The sequence below is a fragment of the Talpa occidentalis genome, unplaced genomic scaffold, assembly GCF_014898055.3.
Source record: "Talpa occidentalis isolate TD23 unplaced genomic scaffold, MPIMG_talOcc4v2.1 talOcc4.7, whole genome shotgun sequence".
Taxonomy (NCBI): Eukaryota; Metazoa; Chordata; class Mammalia; order Eulipotyphla; family Talpidae; genus Talpa; species Talpa occidentalis.
Window position 1 is genome coordinate 61,044,561 of NW_023605083.1, and position 14,850 is coordinate 61,059,410.

Here is a 14,850-nt window from a genome sequence, read left to right on the forward strand (position 1 = left end):
GAACGATGGGGAGAAAGGGGAGGGAAGCTAAAAGGAATTTGGGGAACAGATAAGGAAAGGTCTCATAAGACACAAGGAACATGGATTCTGTGTTATAGACAAACAGGGAGGATCAACACCTGAGCTTAATAATCAGGAAGAGGGGGTGGCGCAAGGAGTTAAGTCTCAGCACTATGAAGCTATCCATAGCCACTGCAGCACGAGTTCGATCCCCGCAAGGGAGATGCCCACACAGTGCTGCAGACCTCTCCTGTCTCACCTACTGCTCCCCTCAGCAGTGTATTTCAGTCAATCTGCCTGTTCTTTTCCCCACTCTGTCTCTGGTAAATCCTCTTACCCCTCTCCCCACACCTCTGGCCAGTACCCCAGTTCTTGTATGCATAAATAAATCTTTAAAAAAAAAAAATCAGGAAAAAAAGTCTAAAATGTTTTGAAAGTAAAAGCATAGCTTCTAAATGTGAGAAACACTAAGTTGTACTTGATTATTTTGATACTTCTCACCATTAGCTGAAAGATCAATTATTGAACAGAATGTTTAAAAGCAAAGTTACCAAACTTAGGGTTCAAATACCCTCTGGCAACTTGTAGTCACAGGAATGGGCACAGTGCAGGTTTTCTGATCCAACAGACCGGGTAAACGAGGAGTCAGAGTCCTCAGTGGCTTTTGAAGGTTTTTTATTGCGATTTACCAGGCACATGGCAGGCAGGGGTGCTGGGGGGCCAAGAGGCGGGCAGTCCTCCTAGCCCCCAGCAAATCCTCACTCTATCTGGGCTCTCTGGTGTTGTCTCTGCTTCTTTTCTCTCCTACTTTTCCGCTTCCTGGCTTCTGTTTGTTCTTTACTTCTGCTTTCGTCCCCGCGACACTGCCCTTATAAACTCAGTCTCTCAGCCCAGGTGTGCCCACTTCAGGTGCCCGCTATCAGGCATGCATTCAGGACTACAGGGGTCCCTCATCTATCCTAATGGTGGAAGGGCAGAAAAGCCTGATACTTTTTCCTTACCCTACACAACTGTATGATTAGAGCCCATTATTGAACTCCCTAAGCCTCAAATTTCTCTTCTGAAGAATGGGAAAATGGCAATTTACTTCATAATTTGTGATGAAGAAAATCTTGCATGAAACAAACTTGGAAAAGTGCCTGGCACACTGTAAACATTTAATAAATGTCAGCTGCTATTATTACACTCTTAATACTACAACTCTTGTAATAGAATCAATGTCAATGAGGTCCCAATTGATGGAGTAATCAAAGAAATTTTAAAAGAATCAGACTGGCTGTTAAGAATGTGAGGAGAGAGGGTCTCCCTGGTGGCCTGTGGCTTAACTATCAGCACTATCACTGCTAAGGCCTGAGTTCGATCCCTGGCCAGGGAGCAAACCTACATAAGGCCCAGCAGACCTCTCCTGTCTCACCTGCTGCTCCCCTCAGCAGTGTGTTTCAGTAAATCCGCCTGCTCTGCTCCCTACTGTGTCTCTGATGAATCCTCTCACCTGGTCACCTTTGGCCTATACCCCAGTTCTTCTATACAATAATAAATAAAATCTTTAAATAAATAAATAAAGTTTTAAAGAAAGAATGTGGGGAAAGAAATCCAGAAATTCAACCTTATGCTAGAGCAGAAAAAGAGGTAAATGGTTGAATTCTATCTCCTCTGGTAGTCATAAAATATACACACAGTGAGAGTGCATAACTTTAGTATCTGTAGTTCAGGGACTCCAAAGTTAGCTATTAATGAGAGGCTTAATCAGCATTCATAACTAAAAATATAAGTTGTATTAAAATTTCAAAAATCTACTAAATTAAGTAATAAAGGTTACAACTTGGGATCAGATTCTGAACTACATTACAGGAGAATGACCAGGGTTTTTTTGTTTGTTTTTTGTTTTTTTTTAAAGATTTATTTATTTATTTATACAAGCACTGGGTACAGTCAGAAGCACGGGAAGGTGAGAGAATTCACCAGAGCCAGAGCAGGGAGCAGAACAGGCAGACTGACAAAGTACACTGCTGAGGGGAGCAGCGGGTGTGGCAGGAGAGGTCTGCGCGCCATGTGGGACCTTCACCAGCGGGCGGGGATCAAACCGGCACTGCAGAGGCTATGGGCAGCTTCACAGCACAGCGCTCAACCGCTGAGCCACCGGGGAGGCCCTGAGCAGGGCTGTTTGGGAATGTTCTGATTATCTGGAATGTTCTGATTATTCCTCTTAAAAGATGCAATGGACAAAAGATGCAATTGAGTTTTAGAAGAATCCTAAAATATAACTAAAGCCATGCCAATAATTTGTATAAAGAGATACATAATGTAAAGATTCCAACTTGTAAATTATATATCCTATGGCTCCCAATTCTTTAAACTTCTACACAAAACAAGCAACTTGTCTGAAGAAGCCTAAGATCTCCTCCTCACTGGCTGCTTACCTGGTGTGTGCTGAGATTGCAGAGTATGACATCTCCGGAGGCGGTGGCCACACACACAGACTCCTGATCCAGCAAATCCTGAATACCAACAATACAGCCACTTCCATCCTCTGGGAGAAAGCCTTCTGCTGCTAAAGGAATCTCATTTTTCACCTTTCACCAAAACAAATAAGCAAAATTTAAGCCGATTTAGATGGTATGGAGTAGAGATCGAAACATAGTTTTAAAAACAGTATATTCCCAATTGAGGCCACTGTTTTATACAATATTTACACAGTAGAGAAATCTTTCAGGAACAACTCATAACTCTTTCTAGTTGTAAAATACTTTTTAATTCCCCTCATAACATTAAAACTTCCAAAAATGTTACCTTTTTAGATTAAAAGCTAAACTTACACTTCAGAAATATCACAATCCTACTCTCTTTAACAGGAAAAATATTTAATGTGAACTTTTTGCTAACCAAACACAAAACAAAAACAAAAAGCTTGGTCACTTTTAAAATATTCAATTAAACATGAAGCTAATAACTAATTTCCTAAGATTTTTATAGTATAAAGAAAAGGCTAAGAATAATCAAAATATATCAGTAGCAAATGATTGGTAAAATACCAAGCTGCAAATACAATGAAGGGAAGATATCAGAATCAACCCAAAGAATTTTTATATGCTCAGAATCCAGCAGTAAAGATTCTGTATTAGATGGTGTGGGGTAGAGATCGAAACATAGTTTTAAAAAACACTACATTCCCAAACTGGGTCGCTACATGCAAAAGAATGAAGCTTGACCACTACCTCACACCATGCACAAAAACCAACTCAAAATGGATTAAAGAACTAGACATAAGACCTGAAACCATAAAATACATAGATGGAAATATAGGCAAAACACTCCATGATATGCACATCAAAGACATCTTTACAGACACATCACCCAAAGCAGTGATAGTGAAGGCAAAGATCTACAGCTGGGACTACATAAAATTAAAGAGCTTCTGCACAGCCAAAGAGACAATAACAAAAACAAAGAGAAACCCCACCGACTGGGAGAACATTTTGCACACAACACTAATGATAAAGGACTGATCACAAAAATCTACAAAGAGCGGATGAGACTCAACAAAAACAAAGAAAATAATCCAGTCAAAAAATGGGCAGAAAAGCTAAAAAGAAACTTCTCCAAAGAGGAAATGCAAATGGCCAACAGGCATATGAAAAAATGTTCAACATCATTTGTAATCAGGGAAATGCAAATCAAAACTACCATGAGATACCATCTTACACCAGTGAGAATGACACATGTTAAAAAAACTAGCAACAACAAATGTTGGCGAGGTTGTGGAGAAAAAGGAACTCTCCTGCACTGTTGGTGGGAGTGCAAACTAGTCCAACCACTATGGAGAGCTGTGTGGAGATTTCTGGACCTACTAAACATAGAGCTTCCATATGATCCAGCAATTCCACTCCTAGGTATTTACCCAAAGGACACAGAAACATCAATTCCAAAGAGCACCTGCACCCCTATGTTTATAGCAGCACTATTTACAATAGCTAAGCTTTGGAAACAACCCAAATGCCCAAAAATAGATGACTGGATCAAGAAGATGTGGTACATATACACCATGGAATATTACCCAGCATTCAAAAAAGATAAACACATGCAATTTGCAGCAACATGGATGGCACTGGAAGGGATCATGCTCAGCGAAATCAGCCAGAAAGAAAAAGAAAAATACCCGATGGTCTCACTCATAGCAGGAATCTAGAAAACTTAAATAAGGGACCAGGAAAAAGAATAACTATAAGAGAGAAAATATCAAAATCAACAAACAACTATGAACCAGAGACACTCTGTGGGGCTGGGGGGCAGGGAAAGGAGGGCTTGGGGTCAAAATAAGGGGGTTGTAATTGTATGGGGAATATAAAAATAAAATTTAAAAAAAATAAAAACACTACATTCCCAATTGAGGGCCATTGTTTTATAAAATATTTACACAGAGAAAGCACCCACACAAAACAAGTCAGTTTTGACAACTTAGATTTAGAATAGAAACAGAGTTAAAGGTTGGTTACTATTTAAATTCTGCCTAATATGACATCAACATAAAGTAAATGAAACATTCATTTAGGAGGTTATGAATTCATTAAGATTTACAGTAAGGTCTACACAGGAGAAGCAGGTTTGGAAGGAGACAAGTAAGGGGGCATGCCTCATGCTGGCATGTCCATCAATAACTTACTTCTCTTGTGACAGGATCTACTTCTACCAGACCATGTTCTGAGCCAATGACCACTGTCCCCTGTTCAGTTCTGAGACAGAAGCACTGAGGTTTCCCCAGAGCATGAATATCCCTAAACTCCAGGGTCTGAAGTAGCTTTAGATTTCTCATAATGAAGTGATTCCTGAAAGAAACAAACAAATAACCCTTTATGAAACATTAATTTCTAAGAGAAAAAGGAACATCTTAGTGGTGATAAGTCACACTCATATTTGAGATGAGGGAATGCCTGGCTTATCTACCTAGAAGGGAGTAAGGGAGGGATGAGAACAGTAAAGCTCAAGAGGTCAGACATGTCATTTCTGGTTGTCATTCATGCAGGCTTATCACATTCATTGTGCTGTTCCTTTGCCATGTTCAGATCATCAAAAAGTCTTACACACTTGGGTTCTACTTACCAATAGTCAGTGAAGCCCTGGGATTCACGGACCCTGAGATAAGAGTCTGGAGGGCAAAGGCAGAAGGAGCTAAAAATGACTCACTTTTCCTGTTATCTTGCAGTTCCTGTTAATGTTGCCCCAGCAATGGGTCTTAACCCTTGCAGAGGCCCCCTACTCCTAGTACTCCCAGGACCAGTGTCATCATTCCCACTCCCCAAGGAAACAACACAAATCAGTCAGCCCCCCTCCAGATAGATGAAATCCAACAACATGGGGCTCCTTCCATGGATTTCGGAGGTATCAGCCCCAGAAATGAGTCCTAGCTTTACAGAGCTTCCCCTCCAAGGTCAGGTCATGACAGCTCCGCTGTCTTCCCTTGTTTTGATCTCAAGTCCTAGATACTTGGAGTTACTTCTATCAGTAGAAGTACTTCTTCATCTTTCATATTACTTCATGGCTCCCTTTAGCTTTTTGTCACTCCAAAAGCTATTTAATCATTTTTCACATTAAATTGTCCCTATTGAAATACTGTGTGGTTTCTACCTTCCTGACTGAACCTTGACTCGCAAATAGAGCAAACAACCCAAGTTCCCAAATCACTGAGTACACAGCCTGACAGCATGAGCTACCTACCCCTACCTCCCCAATTCAGAGTTAACTTCTCTTAATTTTCTCCCATCATCCTTACTCCTTTTCCTTCTCAGGACCACCCCCATTACTTTACATTACTAGCATAGTATCCTCCCAACTCCTCCAGGACCTAAGCTCATTAGCATGCTCTCTTTTGTATCTGGAATCATCAACTCCCCCAGCCCACAATTTAAAACCTTTCTCTCCTCTCAAATGTGCTAACTCTCCCCACACTACAGGTCACTTCTGGATCCTCTCCTAATTTCTGATAATGCCTCCTCCATTTTCTTCCCTTGCCCCTTCATCCACCCACCTCTTTAATCATCGTGCTCACAACTCTAAGTACCAGGCAGAACAGTTACATGTTGACTAAATCTAAATATCAAGCCCCGACTCTCCCCAAACTGAAGAATAAACCCACATTTTCAATCTCCTGATGTATTTAGAAGAATGTGTCACAAGTACATGAAAGGCAACCTGGAAAATAAAGAACTTTTTATTCTTCCACCAAATGAGTTTCTCCTATTTGGAAATAAGATATTTCTGTCCTCTGTCCAAGCTGAAAATTATCTTTGCCTCCTTCTTGCTCACACTGGCTTAGTAAACGATTCACTGGTTAGCTCCGTGGCTGTCAATAACACAGTATGAAACCTTACAGAGTGCTAATCAATCCTCCCATCTGGTGTGTGAGCTACCTCAAACACTGAGTACTTTAAAAGCTAGGATCTGAAGACTAAAGAAGACTGACAGTCGTCGTCTCCACGGAGGTGACAGATTCATGGGAGTGAAGGCCACATAATACACCACATTAAATGGAGAAACTGACGTGCAACTTACACAAAAAACTCACCAACGCGAGAAAGCACGCACAGAAGAGCATCAAAAAAAAAAAAAATCTCTAATAACCATCGCTTTCTTTCTTACATTAACTGATTCGCTTTCAGTGTACTATGCACTCCCGCAAGGAATCAAGTGGCTGGGTAAGTGCTGCTGCGGGAGCAGCACGCCCTCCGGGCTCCCCAGCCCTCCAGAGCCCCCAGATCGCCGCAGAGCAAGGGTCAAGTCTACAGAGAACTCAAGATTCGAAGCCAGAGGTGGTCACGCCGCACTCCAATGCCGGGCCTGCTGCAGGCAGAGGTTAAGCGTTCAAAGGTTCTCTCCATCAGGACACCCCCAGGTGGACAGGGTCCGGTTGCTTGCCTCCCCACTTCTGGGGGGGTCCTTGAACGCTCACCTGCGCCGCGCTCTGAGGACCCCAAAACAGCGGAGCGTCCGCCCTCGTCTCCCCGGCCACGCGCAGGATCCAGTCCGGGGCTGTGCACGCGCCTCGCTCTGTCTGCGGCCGGCCGCGTAAGGTGCCTCCCCACTGCCTGACCTCCAGACCAGGGGGGGATAGCGGGTAAGGCCCCGGGGAGGGGCAGCTGGTGCAAATGACGCTCAAAGCAAGCAAGACCGCGCGACTCGGCGCAGGAATGACGTCACGAAGCGGAGGGGCGTGGCCCGCCTGCTCCCGAAACCCAGGTGGAACTACGCGGGCCTCAGCCTCCTATCCCCGCCCTCCGCCCAGCCTATTGTATTCGTCTTCTGCTTTGACGTCAGACTTCGAAGTGCTGTAATTGGAGCCGGAGGGCGGAGCCTGGGGCCGGGCGAGCAGCGCGCGTGCGCACGATGCGGCACGTGTGCCAGAAAGTCGCCGTCCTCCGGGGCCCTTCCGGCAGGAAATCCCCGAGTCCGGGAGGGCGGGGGTGCCGGCCCTCTAGGTCGCCATGGCTACCGAGCCTGTAGCTGCGGAGTCCGCGGTGCCGTCGCTCGTGGATCGCTACTTTACTCGCTGGTACAAAGCGGGTATGTGGGGAATGGTGTCGACCTCTCCTCGGCCGCTTGCGCCATGGTGACAGATCTTAAACGGCGCGCGATCTCAGAACGAACAGGGGCCCCGACTTCAGAACGAACAGGGTCTCAGTTCCCTTCTAGGCGAAGGAAAGGTGTTTGCGAAGGCTTGGAGGCCTGGAGTATAGTGGGGTGTATGTTGGGACTGGCCAGTGCAGTGCGGTGAGGGTAGGTTGCATACGGAGGTAATAGTACCTTAAAGTGCGACCCCGGAGGGAGACAGGAGCTGGATTGAAATCTTGAGTGCCCCAAGGAACTTGGGGTTCAGTCCCACAGGGAGTTTTGATAAAGAGAATGACATGATCAGGTCGAAACAAAGGTAGAGGTAGTAGGCATGGAGGGAAGGGAGTGGTTAGAATAGAAAGCAGAATTTAACATTTTACTTGAAGAGTAGCTGCCGGTACTGTACATTTGCCACATGGAAGTAGGTACCCTGTTGTACTGCTTTGTGTGTACGCAGTGAATTTCAGTGGTGCGCGCATCCTCAAGCCCCTACTTGCTTCCTTCAACTCAGGGATAATCGGTATTTTAAAAATATTGTAGCATAATTTTATTAGCCAAATTTAGGGTGGCCAGCCGACTCGGTTTACCCAGGACTGACGGGTTTCATCAGGACAGTGCTGGGAAATGGTAACTAACTGTCCAACAAAGTATACACTGTCATATAAAGAATGCCTTTCAATCACATTTTTTAAGTGTACTCATTTTAAAGTGAGGATAAAGCAAAATGGAACAAAGAAAAGATTTAATCCCTTCAATATTTAATAAATTATCCTATTTGGGCCAGGCCCCTTTAAATACCTTGTAGGATGTCTTGTATCTTTTTAAGTAATGAAGGTATCGATACCAATGATTGAATTGTATCCAATCATCATGATTAACTATGAATCGACTTATTACCCAGTGGTAATAAGTATTGACTCAGTCAACAGACTCATTTATTATTCTAGATGTCAAAGGAAAACCCTGTGAGGACCACTGTATACTACAGCATTCTAACCGGTAAGCAAATTGGGAATTCTAAGTTATGGCAAAAACTTTCTGGTCTTATAGCCTGGTATGTATGGCCTTGGCTTGAAAAATATTCGTTTAATTATTGTCTTCCACTGTGTTGAAAAGGTATTATTTATTAGAGGGTTTGGTTGACAAGAATGAGCCTTTCACTGCCTATTCATTCTGAACAAATAAACTTAATTACCCAAACTTCCAAATGAGAACCACAGCCTCAATGAACTACTACCTGAAATAGCCTGCCTGTGTCTAGCCACTGAAGTGTCAGAGTCCACGGAAGGGCTTAGCTAGAAGCACAGGGGGTATTCTGTATTCTATCCATGCTGGCATGCCTTACTTCTCAGTACTCCAGTACTGAGACCTCCAGTACACCTCTTTCTGGGAAAGAAATCACTTCCGTTTTCTCCTCTTTTATTCTTGCAATTTCTTATACAGTTAAGTTTCCAGTCTTAGCCAGAGTGGAATAATTGTTTGACCCAGTTCAGAGAGTCGTATTCTAGTTGGCGTACTGTATTACAGGAGGAAGAATTACACCCAGCAATAACAAAGGATCAATTTTTGCTTTTTGTAGAATATGTGTCATCACACTCGCAGGATCTCATCCAGTTCTTCAAAGTGGAAAAACAATCAAAAGCATTTCCTATCAAATCAGTACCAACTGTAGCAGACTTCAGAACAAGGTTTCTGGGAAGTTTAAGCGGGTATGTTCTTGTATGTCTCTACTTAAATCCTCTTTCTATTACAGTAATTAGCAATTATAGATCATTTATTGTTAAAATTGATAATGTATGCACAGCATAATTCCTGGTAGTTTGAGGTGTGGGTTTTAAAAATACTTTAACCATACAGAAATTCTCAGAGCAAAAAAACCTAGGTATTTCAGAAGGTATAGTATCTGTATATATAAGGTTCTATATTACCTTCCCCAGGAGGGAGGGTGGGAAAGATGGTCCTTTGAAAGGGAAACTCTATTAGCAATATATCGAGATATTTTGTCCCTTCTAGTTTTATTAAACCTGTATCTTGAGTTTTATAAAGCTGAAGTGATCAGCTGTGTATTTTCACAAATTTTAAAAACCTATCTTGAATATAAAATCAATCTGAGAAAATACCCAGAATTTGCTCAGTTTTCCATATTGTCATTTTCATTCCCTTAATAATTGCCAATTTAACACATATCTGTCCACACCCTCTATATCACACAATGCTCACTCATACAAAATGTACCTTAGGCAAGATGGACATTTTATTAAAAGAAGGTATTATATCAAGAACAATTCAGCACCAACTAAAGTATCCTGACATACTGCACAGGAAAGTTTCTGTGGGTGATTTAGGTCCTTTCTTTGCTCAGCTAGTGTAAGTGTTTCTGCTGACTACCCTGGCTTTTCTCAGAGACCTTGTTTATTCTTCCCTTTGTAGGCATGAAGTCTCCTAATAATATGTCTTATAATTAATTTTTCTTCACTTAGGAAACACATGGACTTACAAAAGGATGGAACATCCTTTTTTTAAAGTCTATAAATTACAAGTAAAAGAGTTAGTACTTGTAAAGTTCCTGTGTTAAATCTTTGTGCAATATAGTAACACATTTGTTGTTACTAAAGAACAGAGGGACCCCCACGTGGAACCCATTACTAATGTTTTGATAGGTTCTCGGCAATCATTTACTCTTTTTTTTTTTTTTTTTTTTAAAGATTTATTTTTATACAAGAGCTGGGGTATAGACCAGAGGCGTGGGAGGTTGAGAGGATTCACCAGAGACAGAGTGGGGAGCAGAACAGGTAGATGACCGAAATGCAATGCTGAGGGGAGCAGTTGGCATGACAGAGAGGTCTGCCACGCCATGTGGGAATCTCCCTGGCCGGCCGGGAATCGAGCGCGTGCTGCAGAGACTGCCAGCAGCTTCACAGTGCTGCACTCAACCCACTATGCCACCCGGGAGGCCCAATCATTTATTCTTCCAAGGGAGGAGATAAAAACGAAGTTAAAACACCTTTCTTTTGACACAGACCTAGTGGTAGACAACCCCTCTGGAAAAAAATAGTATTTTGAAATAACCACATGCAGAGGAGCAGAAGCCAATTTGGTAATAAGTCTGAATGCTAATATTGTTTTGAGTGGTAGAGATTGTAAAGAATAGCATCTTGATCTTTCATGCCTGTGTTCACTACAGGACAGTTATTTTGGAAAGCAAAAAAAAAAAAAACAACACATGAGACATCTCTGCACCACTTTCCCATGAGCCTCCTTGGAAGCCTCCCAACTATATCCATTTAGTGGGGTACATGAAATAATAACCATGCCATAACCTTCTAACAGATGCATATCAAAATGTGGCATTTACTTCTGGCTTGTAGGATAAGTAAATTGTTATTATTTGCTACTGAACACTTTTTATATTTTCTTAATTTTCCTCAAAGTGAATTTATCTTGATTAGAAAAATACCCCTTTAAAAGTCTTAGTGATTGGCCCTAACAAAGATGTTCCTTTATTAAGTTCTAATATAAAAACAAGGAATTAGTGAAACTACCCACACTGTTGCTGTCATACTCTGTCATGTTCAGTTTTTTATTATTGCTTTTCCTCTACTTTTGAAATCTTTCCCCTGGCTATATATCACTTTCTCATTTACAATCAATAAAAGAATATTCTAACCTGTAATAAAACTACCTATTATCACATTTCTTAGTTTGCTTTCTCCCAGAGCCTAGGCTGGTCCTTGCCAAAGACCTGGCACTCACTATATAAATGTTTGAATAAAGGAATTATTTCCAGTCATTAAGTCATTTTTATTTTAAAACACAAATATTAGTTCCAGGAATATATCCTATTATGACATTGAGAACTGTCTCTCAAAGGAAAGCAAAATGTTCATCAACTAATTACTTCTTTCCTTTTATCACACAGGGGGCACAGTTTCTAACAGAACTGGCACCTCTGTGTAAGATTTATTGCTCAGATGGAGAAGAATATACCATATCCAGGTAAGTGACATTTTAACCACATTTTTAGTGAAACAAAATGAGGTAATATTTTTCTTCAACAGGATGCTTTTTTTTTTATATAGCTGTGTTAGAGGTCGGCTGATGGAAGTGAATGAAAACATCCTCCATGAGCCATCTATCCTTCAAGAGAAGGTAACATGGGGGAAGGCATGATCCCATTCTTTTCCATCTAGTATCTAATCTGTCCAAGGTACTAGGTATTCTTTTTCCTTTCTAGCCATCCACTGAAGGCTACATTGCAGTTGTGCTGCCCAAATTTGAAGAAAGTAAAAGCATCACAGAAGGGTTACTGACCCAAGAACAGTATGAAGAAGTGCTGGTGAAACGCATTAATGCCACAACAGCCACATCGTGAGGACCAACATGGAGCAAAATGACATGGGACTCTCACTCCTGCCTGGCCCACGGGATCAGTGTGCTAAGGAACAAGCCCCCAGGAGGCATATTTCACACCAGCCATCCGCAGGCGGCCTGAGCCTTCACTTAACCTACTTTTCTTTGTTTACCTGTGTAACAAGTCTTGGTTCCCTTTTGTCTTCAGCTTCCTAGATCTGCCCTGCCCATGTACTCATTCTCTTCATTTGCTGCTCTGTAACTGGCAAGCAAGGGATGTATTTCTGATTAAAAACAAACAAAGCACTTGAAGAAATTTAGGAAAAAACAGGAAAATTTTAAGTAGCAAAGTAAAATAATTTTCTCATTCTATAATCTAGAAGTTAAATACTATTTTGACATGTTTTTCCATAAATACTGAGGCATGCCTCATTTTCCATTTGTTGGAAGTTTTTATAAAATCTAGCTGGTCCTGGGCCTCCCCAGTGGCGCAGTGGTTGAGCGCTGGGTTGCGAAGCTGCCCGCAGCCTCTGCGGCGCCGGTTAGATCCCCGGCTGCTCCCCGGCCACCAGAGGAGGGTCCCACATGGCACGCAGACCTCTCCTGCCGCCCGCTGCTCCCCTCAGCAGTGTACTTCGGTCCTTCTGCCTGCTCTGCTCCCCACTCTGGCTCTGGTGAATTCTCTCACCCTCCCGCGCTTCTGACTGTACCCAGTGCTTGTATAAATAAATAAAGATAAATCTAAAAAAAAAAAAAAAAAAAAAAAATCTAGCTGGTCCTTCTCACCCTGTCTGCCTCCTTGTGACACTCCCACAGTCTAGTCCCACCCGTTCTGCCCCAGCTCATCTCCTTTTAGGTTGTAGGGAAGAGGCTGCAAACGTACCTTCTCCACTCCCATGCCACTGCCATGGCCTTCTTCTTTGAGATAGAGCATTCTACAACACTGTGGCTTCTTAAAGAGTGATGCATAAAAGACTTTAAAAAACACAAAGGCTCTCCTGACATGGAAGTGTTATAATGCGGCGTTAAGCTGGTTACAGCAATGTGTCTATCACAGTCACTCAGTTTTACACTCCAGCTACAGGGTAACCAGCAAAGACCTTACTAAGAAGTTGCTGTAAATTCAAATGCACAGATGCCTTCAAATGGAACAAAAGCTTTCACAACATTTAAACAGCGAAGACTATGAATTTATACTTTGATTATAAAGTTATTTACATTGAACTTCAAATAAAAGACTTAAAATTTTAGGAACGTCAACACATCATTAAATATATTTAAAAATAATATTTAATACAAAAGAAATCACTTGTGTAAATTCCTTTGGTTCTCTATCCTGTTATGCTTTGAACTCATAAGTTATTCCTTCCCCACCACTACTGCTACATAAATAAGGGAATATTCTCATTTTGGATATGTGAAAATGTATTGTAAATAAAATTTTTACATTACTTCTGTTCACAAGAAACTTACTGAGCCCAGCAAGACTGTCGCCTAAATGTACTCACCAGACATGATGCAGGTAGTAATTCTACAAGCATCTACACTGACAGGGCTACATAACCATAACAATGATTTCCAAAGATGTCATAAAATGAAAATACTAAAGATAGTAAAAGGAAAGCACATCTGTTTTACATATAACATTACCTCACATCATTTCTCTATTATTTCTATTGTACTTTAAAAGAATATTTTAGTTTCAGGGAACAAAAATCATGCTTGAAAGTGCAAAGGTCACTAAGGCGATGTACATCCCATTTTTGCCCCAAGGCCTTCAGTGTTTCTAGTTTACTTCAATAAAACATTGCCTAGCTAGTTGGTAGTATTGCTCCTCAGGACCTCGTATCGATTGTGACAACTGACCCACATAATGATCATCAAGTAAGCTTACATATCTCTGCTGCCATTTGGCAAATGACATATCTCACAGATTTCAGAGCATTGAAATACAAACAAATCCAAAATGAAGTTTACCGTATTAGAAGGACAGACCTATAAGGCAGATCCTTCTAGCAAACCCACCATACAAAAACAAGCATTAAACCCTGAAATTAAAAATACTAAAGTTACTGTTTCATAATGAACATTCCAAATGCACATATAAAAAAAGTATGATTATTATGAATTTATTTAGGGCCTCCCTGGTGGCCTAGGGGTTAAGTCTCAGCACTATCACAACTACCACCCGTGTTCAATCCCTGGCCAGGGAGCTAACCTAAATGTGGCACAGCAGACCTCTCCTGTCTTGCTCGCTGCTCCCCTCAGCAGTGTATTTCAGTAGATCTGCCGTTCCCCACTCTCTCTGGTGAATCCTCTCACCCTGCCCCCCACCACCTCTGGCCTATACCCCAGTTCTTGTATGCATAAATAAATAAATAAATCTTTTTAAAAAAGCATTTATTTTAAACAATGTCTTTGTTCCATCAGTCTTGGATTATTTTATCCATCACGAGGATAGTGTAGAAATTTTTTGAAATAAGATAGATTTAGGATTCCAGCTAATATTCAGGACAGACATGCCAGTTACGCTAGAATTAGAATTATAAGCCATCTCCTAGTGAGTTCCTCCAGGATTCTGTGTGTGAGTTCCAGGACCGAGCCCTTGGGAATGGGGGGAAGGACATATGCAGCATGACAGCCTGAAATAACTGTCAGAGAACAAATGCAAGCTACTAGCATGTGTGGTCTGTGATGGCAAAGATGCCCAGTCACAACTGACAGACAGGAATTGAAGGAGAGTCCACAGGTTAAGGAAAGACTATGTTCTTCCAGACTATTGCATGTTTTTTGCTGAAAATTGATGTTCTAAATGATAAGTTTAGATTAAAAAACACCAACACGGAGTTAAGGTAAGTAAAGTGTGCCCAAGGTGGTCACATACTCCAAATAGCTCTT

At 41.7% G+C, this 14,850-nt stretch overlaps 2 protein-coding genes across 2 annotated transcripts in view; one reads left to right on the top strand and one right to left on the bottom strand.

The window, feature by feature from the left end:
- Positions 1–7,129, bottom strand: part of ELP1 (elongator acetyltransferase complex subunit 1) — a 59,221-nt gene extending 52,092 nt beyond the window's left edge. Inside the window, exons 1-3 of the mRNA XM_037495152.2 lie at positions 6,944–7,129; positions 4,661–4,823; positions 2,421–2,573 (exon numbers count right to left, since the gene is read on the bottom strand). Of these exons, the coding sequence (XP_037351049.1) occupies positions 2,421–2,573; positions 4,661–4,810 (303 nt within the window). The 5' untranslated portion in view covers positions 4,811–4,823; positions 6,944–7,129. The remainder of the gene's footprint in view (positions 1–2,420; positions 2,574–4,660; positions 4,824–6,943) is intronic.
- Positions 7,130–7,381: 252 nt separating this feature from the next.
- ABITRAM (actin binding transcription modulator) lies at positions 7,382–12,693 on the top strand. Its single transcript, XM_037494308.2, has 6 exons — positions 7,382–7,554; positions 8,550–8,601; positions 9,182–9,311; positions 11,522–11,598; positions 11,682–11,751; positions 11,837–12,693. Exons 1-6 carry the CDS (start codon positions 7,476–7,478, stop codon positions 11,972–11,974), a joined length of 546 nt encoding a protein of 181 aa, XP_037350205.1. The 5' UTR covers positions 7,382–7,475; the 3' UTR covers positions 11,975–12,693.
- The last annotated feature ends 2,157 nt before the right edge of the window (positions 12,694–14,850 follow it).

Bases quoted from the DNA above. Each gene is read 5' to 3' on its own strand.
- ABITRAM (XM_037494308.2), top strand. From the start codon at position 7,476: ATGGCTACCGAGCCTGTAGCTGCGGAGTCCGCGGTGCCGTCGCTCGTG. The intron at 11,599-11,681 runs GTAAGTGACATT...TTTTTTATATAG, and splicing joins GAAGAATATACCATATCCAG to CTGTGTTAGAGGTCGGCTGA. The intron at 11,752-11,836 runs GTAACATGGGGG...TTTCCTTTCTAG, and splicing joins CATCTATCCTTCAAGAGAAG to CCATCCACTGAAGGCTACAT.